The sequence below is a fragment of the Euleptes europaea genome, chromosome 7 (genome assembly GCF_029931775.1).
Source record: "Euleptes europaea isolate rEulEur1 chromosome 7, rEulEur1.hap1, whole genome shotgun sequence".
Lineage (NCBI taxonomy): Eukaryota > Metazoa > Chordata > Lepidosauria > Squamata > Sphaerodactylidae > Euleptes > Euleptes europaea.
This window is the reverse complement of record NC_079318.1, coordinates 62,190,736-62,207,212: the sequence shown is the minus strand read 5'-3', so window position 1 is coordinate 62,207,212 and position 16,477 is coordinate 62,190,736. Positions and strand designations below refer to the sequence as shown.

General features: G+C 45.5%; 1 protein-coding gene across 1 annotated transcript in view; it reads left to right on the top strand.

Moving 5' to 3' along the window:
* MRPS5 (mitochondrial ribosomal protein S5) overlaps positions 1–16,477 on the top strand; it is a 61,614-nt gene that overhangs the window by 18,430 nt on the left and 26,707 nt on the right. The window contains exons 4-5 of the mRNA XM_056852803.1: positions 37–270; positions 3,853–3,887. Of these exons, the coding sequence (XP_056708781.1) occupies positions 37–270; positions 3,853–3,887 (269 nt within the window). The remainder of the gene's footprint in view (positions 1–36; positions 271–3,852; positions 3,888–16,477) is intronic.

Here is a 16,477-nt window from a genome sequence, read left to right as displayed (position 1 = left end):
TACCTGACAGGTCTTCTTGTGTTCTCATGTCTTCAGGACGTTACGGTTTCCTTTGGCCGGGCCTCAATGCTCCTGTGCTAAAAAATGGAGCGGTCCAGACAATTGGACAGCGAGATAAAGAAGAGTGGGAGAAGATGCAGTCGGAAATAATCCGTCGGCGGGATGAGTGGGATAAGAAGAGAAAAACGAAGGTGAAGAGGGAGAGGGGATGGACTGGACGTTCCTGGGGAGGTGTCAGCCTAGGGCCTCCTGACCCAGGTCCTAATGGAGGTAAGATAACTAGAAAAAGGAGTCCTTGGTTTCATGTAGTAAAGATTTGTAAATGTAGGGTTAATATGAGCATGTTGTATAATAAGTTGGATGGTTGATCCATTTAGCTGAGTGTTATCTTCTCAGGCTGGCCGTGACTCTCCAAGGAGCAGGGGTCTTACTCAGCATGGTTATCAGAAATCCTTTACCTGCAAATGTTGGCAACTGGCCCCTGGGAATTGTCTGCCTGCAAAAATGGGCTCTACCACTAAGCTACAATCCTCTTGGTGCACAGAAGGCATTCCCAGTGTTCTAAGAGCAGTGTGCGTAACCTGGCAGGCTGCTGAGGTGTTTTACACCTGTCTGTGACAGTTTGCCATTGTATCACATCTGCCCCCAGAATGCTTTTCTTGGCAGCACTTGCCCCATCTGTTGTAATCCCAGCTGCTTGAGGGAGCAAAATTTCACCCTCTTCAGAAAAAGAAAAAGAAGAAGAGTTGGTTTTTATATGCCGACTTTCTCTACCACTTAAGGAAGAATCAAACCAGCTTACAATCACCTTCCCCTCCCCACAACAGACACCCTGTGAGGTAAGTGGGGCTGAGAGAGCTTGACTGGCCCAAGGTCACCCAGCTGGCTTCATGTGGAGGAGTGGGGAAACCAATCCAGGTCACCAGATTAGCGTCCGCCCCTCATGTGGAGGAGTGGGGAATCAAACCCGGTTCTCCAGATCAGAGTCCACCGCTCCAAACCAGCACTCTTAACCACTACACCATGCTGGGTTTGCAATTCCCCCCATTGGAGTATAAATTATGTGAACAGGAGTGCTCCTTTCCCAACATCCAGAACCCTGTGAAAATGACTGCCCGGAAGAAGCTGCCTGCCTTTGTGCTAAAGGCTGTTCTTGTGGCTGCTATGCATGCATAGCCCTGGCCTGTTCTGCAGTTCCAGGGGAGGGAGATGAAAGGCTAGTTGACCCTCACAGCATTTTCTGAAAGGACAGAGTGGTCTCACGGGTACTGTATCTACTATATTAACTTAGAGTGAAGCGGGTCGTGCTGTTCAAATGACAGGCTCTTAGAATGTATCACTTACTGAGAAGTGAAGTTATCTTATTCAGCCAGTCATCGAGTAAGCAGGACTCAACAACTTTACCTACTTTTTAAAAGCAAGTCTTTTTATTGATATACTTCTAGTAAAATATGTGTAAATGCAGATTATCAAGTCTTTAACACTTCTATAAAAACTCTTGTCAAAGTACATTGTATGTATTTACAATGTATGAAGTAAAAGCAAGCAAGTCTTACTATTCAGTTTCAAAATCCAACTTCTAAAATATAACAGTCAAATTATTCTGATTCAGTTCAAAGTATCTAATTCATAAAGTCTAGAGTAATGTATTTAAGCCATACATACCAGTCAGCCTTTTCTTGAGAGACTTTGGAAGGTTCTGATTCTCTGGGCTTACTGTGGCTGTATTTATACTGTTTCAGACTCATTAAGAGTGTTGATTTTACCATCAGGATATCTTTCTCCCCACTTTCAGATAACATGAGCAGTGCAATAATGTCTTAGTTGCAGCTGTTCAGGTTATTATATTCTCCCCATGACCAAATATGGGCTTCCTTTTCTCTCAGTCTATTTTGCTTAATGTATAAACAATCATTTCTGAGCTCCATGATCACGCCATATACTCAATTTTCATACCATTCTCATCGTCAGTACAATACGCATTAAATGAGACTATTTAGAAATCTACAATACAATATATAACTATATAAATCATAAAACACAATTATTGCTTACATTGTAACATTTAACCATAGTAGGAAACATAGCCCTCAGCAAGATTATAGAAAGCAAGAATCTTACTGCACTTATAGCCTTGAGGTTTTTTAGTAGACCTTCTCAAGAATAGCAGGACTTTTCTGCTCTTGAGATATGAGCAGCTGACAGCTGAATCAGAAAGGGTAATTTTAGATACACCTTTCTGGCAGATAGTGAAGAATAACTTTGTTCTTCTCCCTTCAAGGACAAGACCAGGGCAAGTTAGTTAGCTCTTGAAAGAATTCAGACCTGGAGAGAATTCAGTCAGCCTGTCCTAAGGACATTTGCATTTTGCAAGCTGTTGCCAGGCTTTTCATTACACAAACCTCTACAGTTTGTGGTTCAGTTTTATATGTTGTGTTCAAGCTCTACATGGAATTAATTCTGCACATGTACACAAAATACCATAATTATGTCAGAGAGTGTGACAAGAGGTTCAGAGTTTGGTACTTTCAGAAGGGAAGACTCCATGGCTGGCCTTTGCTCTGTCTTCCTCCAAGGCAGATCCCTGATCCTCTGCCTTCCTGCCACAAAATTTTAACATGGCTTTCAGCATCCCAGCATTTGCCAAAAGCAGCAATCTTGCAGCTGCAATAAATGCTTCATAAATCCACCTTAGTTGGGGGTGAAGGTGTTAAAGTTCACAGTTCCTGAATTGGGGAGCACCTAGTGCCCCCACAACTGTGCCTCACAACCACTTTGCAGTGATGGAGTAGCCAAATACTGAATGTTCGTGACGTTTTGGTTTCATACAATATGCATTATTTCCTTAAACCCTGAGAAGGGCTGCAATAGATGGCTTTGACTGACGAGATGTTTTTTTCTTTCCTGGCAGCCCATTAAAGTGAGAAGCAAAGTGGGGAGGGCTGTGATGCTGAGATGCTTTGACCGGTTTGTAACATTCTTATGTTCTGTTACATCCTGTTGCTGCACAGAAGCATGTAGCATTAAATAAGTCTCATGCTCGTTTGCAGTGAATCAAACAAAGAACCAAACAGTCAGGTATTTTGTCATTCAAATGATTCCGTTCTAAAATATACTCTATTATTGTCTAGACAAGTGAGCCATTTATAGCCTGGCTGCTCCTGTTAGTGCTGAAAGATTCTCTGATCTATGCATAACTGCTCAGCCGGCTCACAGTATTCCTTTAGCCTGTGGGTGTGCAAGAAGTCAGCTCAAAACTTAGCCAAAAACATACATAATCTGGTGCAACCTAACCTTTGCCATTTTAAAGCATTTCAAACCTTTTGGGGGAAAAGAAAGGAGCAAAAGACAGGCATCTGCATTTGGAGCTGACCTCTATACTTCTCTTTGGGTTTCAAAGACCGACTTCCTGGTTACTGGGCTTCGGTGAGGCAAAGTTTTTGTTTGTTTAGAGGACCTAGGTGCCAACTCTCAAAGAGAGCTCCTTAAAGCAGCTCACAGCAATATTACCAAAAAAATGTGCTAAAACAATAACCAGTAATAGGCCCAGTCAGCAATGAAAAAACACAGAAGAGAAGTAGTGACCAACTTCAAAACAGTACAAAGGGTTGACTGCAGAAGTTCAGTACATAAAAGCTGGACTGAAATTGTCGTAGATGGTCCAGGCAGTTACTGTTAAATTATAAGCTATAAAGTCCATAGTAGGATACTGAAATGGCCCATTAAAAGGAGGGAGAGGCTCAATGAAAAGCCTGGGCAAAGGGAAGTGTTGGATGCACCTAGAGTCCTTTCAGGAGAGAATGTATGTACCTGAGTTGTGTCTCCTTGATGCATTGTCTTTTTATCCCACAGAAACATATGAAGACTTCGACTCGAGAGTGATTGAGGTGAGTGCAGCGAAAATTCTCCCGGGATGTCAAGTGTCAAAGGCAATGCTCAGCTCCCGCTCCTTAGTAATAGCTTTAGGGGACCAAGGGAAATCTGAAAGAGCTTGCATTATGACTGTGAAGTGAAAAAGGCGTTGATACCTTCTTTTTCCTGCTGTGTAGGAGTATTTGGTTCAGATGGAACTGTGGATGAGGTTGAAAAACAAAATTCATCCCCAGTGTTTTGTTTTTTTAAGTTAAAGATTTACTTTTGAAAACATGCATGTTCCTGTAGCCAAAGGCATGAATTATTTTATTGGTTTTACCCTTTCAAAAGGGATAGAGAAAAGAATAAGCATTAAGAGTAATTTCTTAAATGTGTTTGCCAATTAAGTCTATCTCAGTAAAAAAGCCCTGCTTCTGAACAGTTTTGTCCCTCTCCCTGCTCTGCAAAAGTCTGTCAGCAGGTGGTTACACCATTTTTCATCTCAACACCTCTGTGGCAGGTGTCACGTCTCAGTGGCATGGCACTTGCTTCACATGCTTAAGGTTCCAGGCTTAAGCCCTGGCATTTCCAGTTGTTCAAGGATCCCAGGTAACAGATGATGAGAAAGGCCCTTTTTCAGTCGGTCACCCTAGAGGATGCTGCTAGGCAATAGAGGGAAGGCTGAACTAGATGGACCAGTAGTCTGAAGGTAAAAATAGCTTCATCTGTCTTATCTGCTCATCGCAGTTTTTGTTCTGGAGGCCTGAAAGATGGGAATACAGTCTCTTCTTCCGTTTGACACATTTGTGTAATCTCTAGTTTGAGTTTGCCCAGAAGAGCTTATATTTTGGCATTCCAGGTCTCTCCTTGATCCCTCTCACGTTTCTCTTTGCGCGCTTCTTCTGCGTCCCCTGAGCTTGCCGCCGCTTTTGAGCTTGTCATCCTGTCATCCTTCTTCATAACACAAAATTCCACTTTGTAGGCTGCAGCTGTTTTAAACTAGCAACTTTACAAAGATGGAGGTCCTCAGAGGGTTACAAGGCCACTGACTCCACCCTCTAAAGCAGCCATTTCCTCCAAGGAAACTAAGATTGCCAACCTCCAGGTGGGGACTGGAGATCACCTGGAATTACAGCTGCTCTCCAAATGACAAAGATCACTTCCCCTGAAGAAAATGGCTGCTTTGGAGGGTGGAGTATATGGCATTATGCTCACTGAGGTTGATTTCCTCCCCAAGCATCGCCCTCACAAGGCTCCACTCCAAAATCTCCAGGAATTTCCCAACCTAGATCTGGTATCCCTAAGGGGGAAACTAATCTCTGTAGTTGGGAGATCTGTTGTCATTTCAGGACAACATTTCAGGAGATCTCTGGGCCCATCCTGGAGGTTGGCAACCCGAGAAGGAGCAGGAAAAGAGAAGCTATGGGGGCTTTCAGGAAAGAGAAAGAGGAAATAGTGGGGGAGGGGGAAATAAGATACCTCTCACAAGTCCTTGCAGGTTCCCACTTTTTTATATAGTTAATCGTTTTTTTAAAGTATAAAAACCCCTTCAAACAGCAGTTGCAAATATATTCTGTGGCTCATTTCAGACATCGCGCAAAACCATGGTTAATGAACTTAATTATAGTTAGTATGATTGTTCTTTGGTGGTGCCCTTCCAGGCAACACAGAGAAGAAAACAAAGCAAGCCAGGAGTTGAGTGATTGTGAGCTTGAATCCTGGTTTCACAAATTAACCATAGTTAAAATAAACTGGTTTTGCATCACATCTGAACCAAGCCATTGTTGGGACAGCATGCTCCAGTACCCTAAGCATGTCACAGTTCTTGTCGGCTGTTGAGAACCAAGTTGAAAATAGAATCCATCAACACTGTATTAAACAAAAAGAAGTGTTTATTTTCTGGTCTTAACAACAACCTCCTCTCCATATGCTCTACGTTATTCAGAAACAGAAGAAACTCATATTGTGAGCACAGAATTTTCTTTTTTTAAAACCCTGTAACTAAGACAATAGTTGTCAACAAAGTTGAAAAGGCTTTGAGGGACGCATGGGCCCCTGTGGTGTGCACACATTTGTTTGTTGCGTTATTACCTTACACTATTACATATTGTCTTCCACGCTTACTTCAGAACATTTGGGAAGGAGAGCCCAGCAACGAAAACAGGTTCTTATGTTCTTGCCTTCCTTTGTTCTTAAACGATATTGTAAAACCTTGTCTTAAAAAGCATGTCGACGCATTTTAAAGGAGAAAACATTTCAGAAGAGACATCGACCATTCGTCCATTAAAAATAAGCCCACGGGTAAGAACGGAAGAGGAGGAAGCTGCTGCCTCTCCGGCAACTGAAGTACAAGCTTTGCCGGGAACAGAAGTAGCTGGTTAATCAAACATGCCAGTTAACAAAGCTTGTAGCTGGCAACACGAGGGCAGCTGTGCCAAGGAGGCGGCACACAGTTGAGCAGGCTTGCTGGTTAATCAAGCTGTCTGGTTAACTGTGTGCGGGTACCAAAACGTTTACTGCATTCCAGTTTCTAGCCAGGCCTCCAAATCTCTGCCCCTCACTGTTGGCGTATGTTAGAAAGCGTTGCAGCTCTACAGGCGAGTAAGCACAGAAGACTCAGCACGTAGTACAAAAGTGCTCTTTTATTCACAGTGACAGAATGCTCCGCTTGGTCATCAACTCTCCACAACCCACAACCCAATACATATATAACACACCTATATACATATCTGGCATAGTCTCTCAGCCAATCACCTGTTGGCTGCCTTGTCTCCAGGACTATCTAGCTCAGTCCAGTACAAGCCAGTTTTTCTGCTCAGTCATTGAGCTGTCATGTGACACCACCAATCACCTGGCTGTCACATAGATCGTTTACATCTGCTTGCCATCTGCTTGCCATGTGCAGTCTCATATTCCAACACTCACACCTTCCCTCCTTGCATGACTTTTATGTTCATCCAGAGTCTTTTGGGGCTACAGCTGTCAGGAGCTAAACTCCCCACCCCCAGCTTCCCTTTGCCTGTTTTGTATTTTAGGAAGCCCCAGGGTTGTCTTGACTGTTCTTTGGCCTCTTGCAAAATAATTGGCGGGCCCTCTGCTGATGCTGTTAAGAACTTCCTTAGGTCAGGTGGACAATGAAAAACTTAAGCGATCAGTCATCGTCTCTGCTTATCTCCTCTGTTCTGCAAGCCAAAGTGTATCACGCTGGGCCAGCTTGTACATGATGCAGAAGCAATCCGAGGTTTTTCTTGGGATGTTGGTCGCAGCTGTCTGTCTAGTGTATGCTGTATGCAAATCTGTTTGCTGTGTTCATACATTGTATTGTAGATGTAGACATAAACATCTCAGGCGTACTCTGAGCATGCAGTCTGTGGCCCTCTGTTACCTGTAGCTGACTTTTTTTGAGGTAGTGATAATTCTCTCTGACCACATTTCGTAAAATACCTTCAGCCTTTCTGCTTTCTTTTTAGTTGCTTCTTTGAAATGCATATTGGTATGTTATCTGTCTGCCTGTTTGGAATTGTATGCTAACCATAATGAACTATGTACTGAAGTGAATAAATTGCTGATTCCAATGTTAGAGCATTTCCGCTGCTAATGTCAGCTTGGTTTTATTGTTACTGGGAGAAGGTAGAGATGCTCACTGAATTTGCTTGATAATGCACCAGATCAAAATTCTGTGAAGGCTCAAATTTGAATTTTAAAATAGCATCAGTATTTCCCCAAAGCATTTTTAACTATTTGTGGGGAAAGTTGACTCAAGAATCACCATAGCTTTATTGCTGGGTGCTGGAGATAGTTTGAAACCATACTGAACGTTGCGCTCTGCACATCTGGGGGGAAAACTGGAAGATGGGCTACGTGGACCATACCTAGAGAAGACGCACAGACACCTTTCCTGGCACCCAAGTATTTTTAAGAAGTAGGCAGGGCCAGGTGGGGCTTTTGCCCAGCAAGGCTTCTGATTGACTATTGGAGATTTGATTGGCTGTGCAGATTTTTTTTTAATTTTGCTTTGGCAGCAGCTGCCACCACAGCACAAGGATCTGTACTATGTTACTGAAGTTGAGCTGTGGCAGCCATGTTGTGGCTGGCTCTGCCACCTGCGTCAGCCATTTTGTGGCAGTGATTTTGTTGCTGCGCCCACCATGCCATGTCTGAATTCCAAATCTGCCAGCAGGCTCAAAAAAGGTTGGGGACCTCCTGCCGTAGTGAAATCAAACGGCAGATTTTTATAGAATGTGGAAGACTCCGTCAGCGACCATGAGGCCTAGAAAACTTCAGAGATGAAAGCTGAGAGCCTCTAAGAGAGTTTCTGCTGAGCTATTCCTACACAGCCTTACAGCTCATAGTTTTGGGAAACCCTCCAGCCAAACATTGAAAGCAGAGGTTCAGAGATGCTGCTCTTTAGAGGTGCTGCTCTTTAGGAGAGGGGGCTTCAACAGAAAGATAAGAAGAGGCAAGGCTGAGAACTTTGTGTTAAGTCCATAATGCCGCAGGCAACTAAGCAAGCTGCTAATTTTTTTTCAAAGGTTTTAGAGCAGCTAAAACCTCCCAGCAGTGCTGCTGACCCAGCTACTCAAGAAGAAATACCCAAGGATGCTTGATGGCAGATCTGTTTTCACATATTCCCTTTGAAGTACTTTCAGATCTAATTACCTGTGATGGACAATGAGATTTCCTTTTTTTTTAAGTGTGTGCTTGAAGAGAGTTACAATTTTATTGCAACTTTTAAAATGGGCTTTTATTTTCCATCTTTTAAAAGGTTTCAGCTTGACTCTATCTTAATTGAATAAGACGAGGTAATTTTTGTAGCACATTAGCTGTAGACTCTGCTTGCCATCCAGTGACAGTCGGTTGCACTTCAGTCATAGTGAAATTAATGGTGTGTTGATTTCAGCAGGATTTAGGCATAATTAACTTGCTCTTGACTGGGGCCTCTGACTATGAAACTCCAACAAGAAAATCAACCTATCCTTTATTTGGGAGTGTGATGTGTGAATAACTGAAGGAACATGAATGTGAGTTTCTTGATTGCTCAGATCTCAGTGTCCAGTTTATCCTGCCCTGAACATCAAGTGTCTTGAAATGTTCTTCTGTGTTTATAGATTGCATTTTAATCCCACGTTTTCCCAACAAATGTATACCCCCCCAATTAAAAAGAACATAATTTTTATTAAAATCCTTAAACTTATACTGCAGAACAAATCACAAAACAACAGTTTGAGAATTAGCCTCTTTATCTAGATACCAGTTTATCCCTGTATGTAGATTTTGCGATTAACAATAGTTGGCTAATGGGCAGCAAGGATTGAAATGGTAGAGATTTTCAGTGGCAGAGATTTTCAGACTGAACGACAGTGATCCTTGGTAGAATTTGTGTGTGTGTGTGTTAAGTGCCGTCAAGTCACTTCCAACTCACAGTGACCCTATGAATCAATGTCCTCCCAAACAGCCTTGCTCAGGTCTTGCAAATTGAGGGCTGTGGCTTCCTTTATAGAGTCAGTCCATCTCATGCTGGGTTCTTCTCTTTTCCTGCTGCCTTTTCCTAGCATTATTGTCTTTTCTAGTGACTCTTGTCTTATTACCGTATATACTCGCGTATAAGCCGAGTTTTTCAGCCCAAAAAAAGGGCTGAAAAAGCCGAACTCGGCTTATACGCGGGTCAATACGGTAGAGGGGGGAGGAGGGAGGGGGGAACTTACCTCCATCACCGCCGCCGCCGGGCCCAGGCGCCTTCCTCTGGCTGGGAGAGGCCTGCCTGCGCAGGCAGGAGGCCCCCGCCGGCCACGTCGCCGCTGGCCGCGCGCCTGGCCGCCTCCCTCTGGCCGGGAGGGGCCTGCCTGCGCAGGCAGGAGGCCCCCGCCGGCCGCGGCGCCACCGGCCGCGCGCCTGGCCGCCTCCCTCTGGCCGGGAGGGGCCTTGCGAAGGCCCCCTCCGGCCGCGGCGCCACCGGCCGCGCCCCTGGCCGCCTCCCTCTGGCCGGGAGGGGCCTTGCGAAGGCCCCCGCCGGCCACGTCGCCGCTGGCCGCGCGCCTGGCCGCCTCCCTCTGGCCGGGAGGGGCCTGCCTGCGCAGGCAGGAGGCCCCCGCCGGCCGCGGCGCCGCCGGCCGCACGCCTGGCCGCCTCCCTCTGGCCGGGAGGGGCCTTGCAAAGGCCCCCGCCGGCCGCGGCGCCGCCAGCCGCGCGCCTGGCCGCCTCCCTCTGGCTGGGAGGGGCCTTGCGAAGGCCCCCGCCGGCCGCGGCGCCGCTGGCCGCGCGCCTGGCTGCCTTCCTCTGGCCGGGAGGGGCCTGCCTGCGCAGGCAGGAGGCCCCCGCCGGCCGCGGCGCCGCTGGCTGCGCGCCTGGCCGCCTTCCTCTGGCCGGGAGGGGCCTTCCTGCGCAGGCAGGAGGCCCCCGCCGGCCGCGCCGCTGCCGGCCACGCGCCTGGGCGCCTTCCTCCGGCCGGCATTTTAAGGAATACAAAGCTGGTTTCATATCCATGCATTCCTCCAAAGAACCGTATAGACCAGTGGTTCCCAAATTTTTCGGTCACTGCCCCCTTGGTTCCACAAACTCAACCCCAGCTCTCCCTACCCTAGCCTATAAAAAGCATTATTCAAAATAGGGGTTTGCATGATTCACTAAAGAACATAATAACAATAAAATTGCAAAACAATAACAATTAATTGCACTTCTATTCAAAATCAAATTAAAACTTTTTAGTTGAAATGTATTCAACAAAACTGATGAACTTGATCAAGTGGTACCAGCTCTTCAAAGTCTGGAAAAAAATTCTGATCGTTTCCACCAAATTTGCCAGCATGGTGCCATAGCTTGATCTATTGTAAATTAGTGAACAACACAGTTGAAGGGCCCCACCTCTAGTGCCCCCCTGCTGCCCTCTTGCCTTTTAGTGCCCCCCTAGGTAATCCCACCCCCCAAGGGGTGGTACTGCCCACTTTGGGAACCATTGGTATAGACTAGTGTGGGAGCAAGGAATAGGACCCCAGACTTGGGGTTTCTTTGTTAAGAGTCACTAAAAAGATCTGCCACTGATTTATTTATTATTTACTTCTCCATTTATACCCCACCTTTCTCCCCAAAGGGGAGCCAAAGTGGCTGACATTGTCATTTAAATGTGCATTACAGTGATGCCCTAAACAGAAATGTGAAGGATAAGATAGAGCAGTAGGCTCAAGCACTTCCTGCTGGGCCTCCATCACTGAGGAACAAATAAACGGTCAGTATAAAAACCTTGAGGCATATCAAGGAAGTTGCTTCGCAGTTACTTGGACAATTGTGGAGTGCTGACACAGCTGTGAGAGGGCTTTCATATGCAGCACAGAGGTTTACATTTTGGGGCACCAAAGAGAAAGCTATTGTGTTAAGCACTAACAAATAGCATCTACATTGTGCTGCGCCATGACCCCCCAACCTGCTGCTATATGGCAAATTTCATTAGATTTAAATAACACTGTGCTTTTAAGAACAGTGGGAGGCATGTCAGTGTTCGTTTGTTTTTTAAGTTTCTGCAGTATTGAAGGACAAAAAAGGGGGGAATCTTTGTTTAAAAGTCCTGGTTAGTAGCAAGAGTTGATGGCATCAAAAGTTTAGCTAGCTAGAAGCTTCCTCTGATAATTAGGTTTCCTGGCGATTTACACGGCAACAAGTAAGGCTTCTGAAATATATGCTTGCTTAAATCTATGATCTGTTTAATGGTTTTGCATATGTTTATTTGGGCTTTTTCTTTTCACTTATTTGTTTCCGTTTCTGCTAATGGAGAAAATGGTGGTGTAAGGATGCTTGAATTTTGGCCTATACTAATCAGCATTCCCTTGACAATTAATTATACTGTAGAAGAAACCCTTTGAGAACAAAGATTCCAAAGCAGCATTGTAAGTGTTTTATGAACAATGAACCCTAATGCTAACCTTCTGTAAATACTGATTAACGTGTCTTGGTGCTGCCATAAGAAATTAATATCTGGGTATAGGGTTTTATAAAAACATACTAACTTTCCTCTAATCATACCATCATATCAGACTTTTCTATATATATCTTCTGGCAAAGAATAGTTGTCCTGTCCTTGAGTCCTAAATCACAGCTGTCAAAAGCTGGTGTTCTTCTGACCCAAGTGCCCGTGTCATAAAAGCCATGCTTAATGGCAGTGGGCAGAATTGCAGAGCTGGCGGTATAAACATAAGCCAAATGAGAAACAATGACTTAATGAACACTAAGTGAACCAATATGGAATGGGAACTTGGAACAAGCCCCCAGGACTTCGGGCAAAGGCAAATGAAAGGGAGAGTTTCCTAAAGACTAGTGCCCTCTTACCAATGGCAAACCTGCAGTTGACATTCCTGGTAGCAAAGCTGCCTCTGACATTTCATAAAACCGTGGAATGACTCATGGTAATGCAGCACTCAAAGCCTTGTTTTGCAATTGCAGGTCTTCCTTCTGACAAAAAGTGTGTTGATTTTGAGCATCTTGTATGCTTCTTTATGTACTTTTTTTTTGCTTATTCTGCCACACTGTCAAGCCTCAGTGTTGATGGCATTTTAGGGATTGGCCTGTGTGGGCCTGTCACTGGAAATGGAACCCCACTGGTGGGTTCACTCCTCTTGCCTCTAATGTATGGAAGAGTTGGTTTTTATACCCCTCTCTTCTCTGCCTTTAAGGGGTCTCAAAGCAGCTTACAATCGCCTTCCCCTCCCCTCCCCACAACAGACACCTTGTGAGGCAGGTGGAGCTGAGAGAGTTCAGAAATAACTGTGACTAGCCCAAGGTCACCCAGCAGGCTTCATGTGGAGGAGTGGGGAAACAAACCCAGTTCTCCATATTGGAGTGCGCTGCTCATGTGGAGGAGTAGGGATCCCTCAAACACTAGATATATGCTGCTCAAGATCAATAGATCAAGGAGCTTTTAAGGGATAAAGGAAAGGAAAGGAAAGGAGGAGTAGGGAAGCAAAACCGGTTCTCCAGATTAGAGTCCACCTCCCTTAACCCCTACACCACACTGGCTCTTTAGAGTCTGAAGTATAGCATTGCATATTTCATGTTGTCCTTCATGGTGTTGTATGTTTCCCTGAATCTGCCCAAGATAATTGATTTTAACTGGCAGGGACAGGGATATCCCTGACATTATGTTGTCACTGCACAGGATAAGTGACACTTTATGTTGAGTGAGAGAGGGGAGGAGCTTGGCACAGGGATGCCATTTCAGTGGCAGCTTTGTGTCAATTGTAACATATCATTTTGCCCTAGGAAACAACATTCAGTTCATGAAAATAAAATGCAATCTGCTCTGGTTGCACTGTGAATGCCTGTGCTGGGCAACAGTGTACCATTTCAAGAAATGTTTGTAGCCATACCCACACCACCCTGTTTTTCTGCTGGAGCACTTGGGACCTTTGTTACCAGAGACAGCATACTTGGTATTACGTTTTGCTCCTTCAGGTTCAGCCAGTGGTAAAAGAACAGTAGTTTAATAGCAATGCAGGAGGCTCTGACCGTGAGCTTTCTTGTAGTTAAGACTTGATCAGCACCTTTGACATCAGAAAAGAAAGTCCCCCAAGGCCTGACTGGGAGTAGCCCTGGGATTACTTCGAACTGTATGGCTTCGCTCACGTGCACAAGTCAATGTTGGAATATGAGACTGCACATGGCAAGCAGATGGCAAGCAGATGTAAAAGATCTATGTGACAGCCAGGTGATTGGTGGTGTCACATGACAGCTCAATGACTGAGCAGAAAAACTGGCTTGTACTGGACTGAGCTAGATAGTCCTGGAGACAAGGCAGCCAACAGGTGATTGGCTGAGAGACTATGCCAGATATGTATATAGGTGTGTTATATATGTATTGGGTTGTGGGTTGTGGAGAGTTGATGACCAAGCGGAGCATTCTGTCACTGTGAATAAAAGAGCACTTTTGTACTACGTGCTGAGTCTTCTGTGCTTACTCGCCTGTAGAGCTGCAACGCTTTCTAACATACGACAACAGGGTTATGGGCCCAGTTCAGCTCAACTGCGCTACATCCTGGAGGTTCTGAGCAGAGGTACTATCTGTGGAACAAGGGCTGTAGTGAGCAGAAGGCGAGTGGATGTCTGAGGTTGAGTCAGACGGAGCAGAGGAGGTGCCCAGCAGGTCTGTCAGCAGCAGTGCGTCTGAGGCGGAGGAGGAGAGCGACACGGAGCAGGAGCAGCAGGGAGCGGGAGAAATTATGGCTCAAGCTGCAATGTCCTTGCTTGTGGAGAAGCTCACTTCTACCAACTACAATGTGTGGGCGTTACGAATGCAACACTACCTTAAAAGAGAGGCACTGTGGATTTATGTCTCCAACCCACCGGATCCTGAGACGCCGCAGGACGTGGTGAAAGATGAGAAGGCACTGGCAAGCATAGTGCTGAGCGTGGCTGACGACCAGCTTGTCCATGTGACGGGAGCTTTGAAAGCGAAAGCAGCCTGGAACTCATTATCTCAGGTCTACGTCCAAAAAACAGCTGGCTCTTTGATAGCCATAACGAGGCGTTTGTACAGAACTTTTCTTTTGCCGTCAGTTCCTGTGAGAAACCATATAAATGAACTGACTGAATGTTTCCAAATGCTGGAGCAGAGGGGGAAGACTCTACCGGAGGATGATAAAGTTTATATACTCCTGAGCTCTCTGTCTGAGCAGTATAACATGCTAATTACAGCTCTGGAGTCGGTTGAAATTGATAAACTAACTTTACAGTATGTTATTGGAAGAATTTTGGAACATGAAAAGCTTGCAAGAAATCCTGAGAAGCCTGCCAAGCCGGAGGGAAACCTGCCAAGCCAGGAGACGCGGAGGTTTGCCGGCGGAGAAAGGAATGCGGAGCAGAGAAAGCCGGGTGATTTACAGCAGCACGTGGCTCTGAGGGTCAGACGTTGCTACATCTGCAAGGCTACAAATCACTTAAAGCGTGACTGCCCAGAAGCAAGGAAGAAAAGCCGAAGGGACCAGTCGTCACGTGAGTTTGTGAGCGGTCAGAAGGCATCATTGGTGCTAACTGAGCACAGTGACACAGCCGGTGTCTGGATTTTAGACTCTGGTGCGTCACAGACCATTTGCCGGCATCAGGAACTTTTAAAAGACACACGGGACTCAAGTTTGCCGCACGTAAGCCTCGCTGATGGAAGGAATTCTGAGGTGACACGTGAGGGGAGTGTGTGGTTCCCAGCTTTGAACTATACATTTAAAAAGGTGCTATGTGTCCCTGAACTAGAGAACAATCTGTTAAGTGTAAGTGCCCTTGACAGGGCTGGATATACTGTAACATTTACAGACAAGGCGTGTAAGATATCCAAAGGTGGGAAAGTGCTTCTTACAGGGAAAATGTGTAATAATGTGTATGTGGTAGAAAATAGGCATGTGGAGGCAAAGATGATAACTAATAAGAGCCCCCATGACAATTGCATACATCTGCTACATAGAAGGTTGGCTCATGCAAATTATGAGACCATAAAGAAAACGCTAGCCTTACTGGGGAAGGAAAAAGTTAAAGAGTGTGGGAACTACCTGGATTGTGAGGTATGCAAAAGTTCCAAATCTAAGGCTTACCCAGTGGCTAAGCATAGTGAGAGACTCTCAGACACTGCATTAAAGGTAGTGCATGCAGATGTCATAGGCCCCTACAGGGAGAGTCACTCAGGTAACCATTACGCGTTGATTCTGGTGGATGATTGCACCAGATTCTCCTGGGTGTATCCTTTGAAAAAGAAGTCACAGGTGTTTGAAACATTTAAGTATTGGGCCAAAAGAGTGCAGAAACAACTTAAATGTACCTTGGATTCTCTCCAAACAGATTTTGGGGGAGAATTCATGTCAAATGAGTTTAAGAAATGGTTACAGGTGCAAGGTGTGAGGCACAGAGTTGCCAACGTGGCGGTGCCAGCAGAAAATGGTGTTGCTGAGCGACATGGGGGAATGCTACAAACAAAAATGTATTCCATGTTGCAGGATGCAGGGTTGCCAATGACATACTGGGCAGAAGCAATAAAGGCCGCCTCCTATGTTTCCAACAGGATCTGGACCAGGTCCATACAAGACATACCTTATAGGGTTTTGTACCAGAGGGATCCTAGCTTAGGTTACCTCAGAGTGTTTGGTACAAAAGCCTGGGTTGATGTGCCAATATCCAAGAGAAGGAAAGGAGGAGCGAGAGCTAAAAAACTAACCTTCCTTGGGTATCAGTCTGGCATGAAATCATACAGGTTTGCTGATGAACATAATTCTCTCAGCTACAGCAGAGCTGCGAATTTTTGTGAGAGTAATAACTGGGCCAGAATTCATGGACAGGAGGAGCCAAAAGAAATTGGGCTACCATTGACAGATCTCTCACAGGATGCAGATGGGGTGAAGCAGGAGGGGTCTCCTCAAAGGGCTTCATCGCCAAGGGCTGAAGAGGGGAGGCAGATTCCTAGGGTGTCAAGCAGGAGCACTAAAGGAATTCCCCCAGAGAGGTATGGTTTTGAGACCACTGATGTAAATCATGTACAAGTCAAAGAACCAAAGAGCTTTCAGGAGGTAATGGCTTTGGAAAGCAGGGAAAAAGAGGCCTGGCTAGAAGCCATGCAAACTGAGTTTGATTCCCTGAAAGAGAATAAGGTATTCTCTGTAAC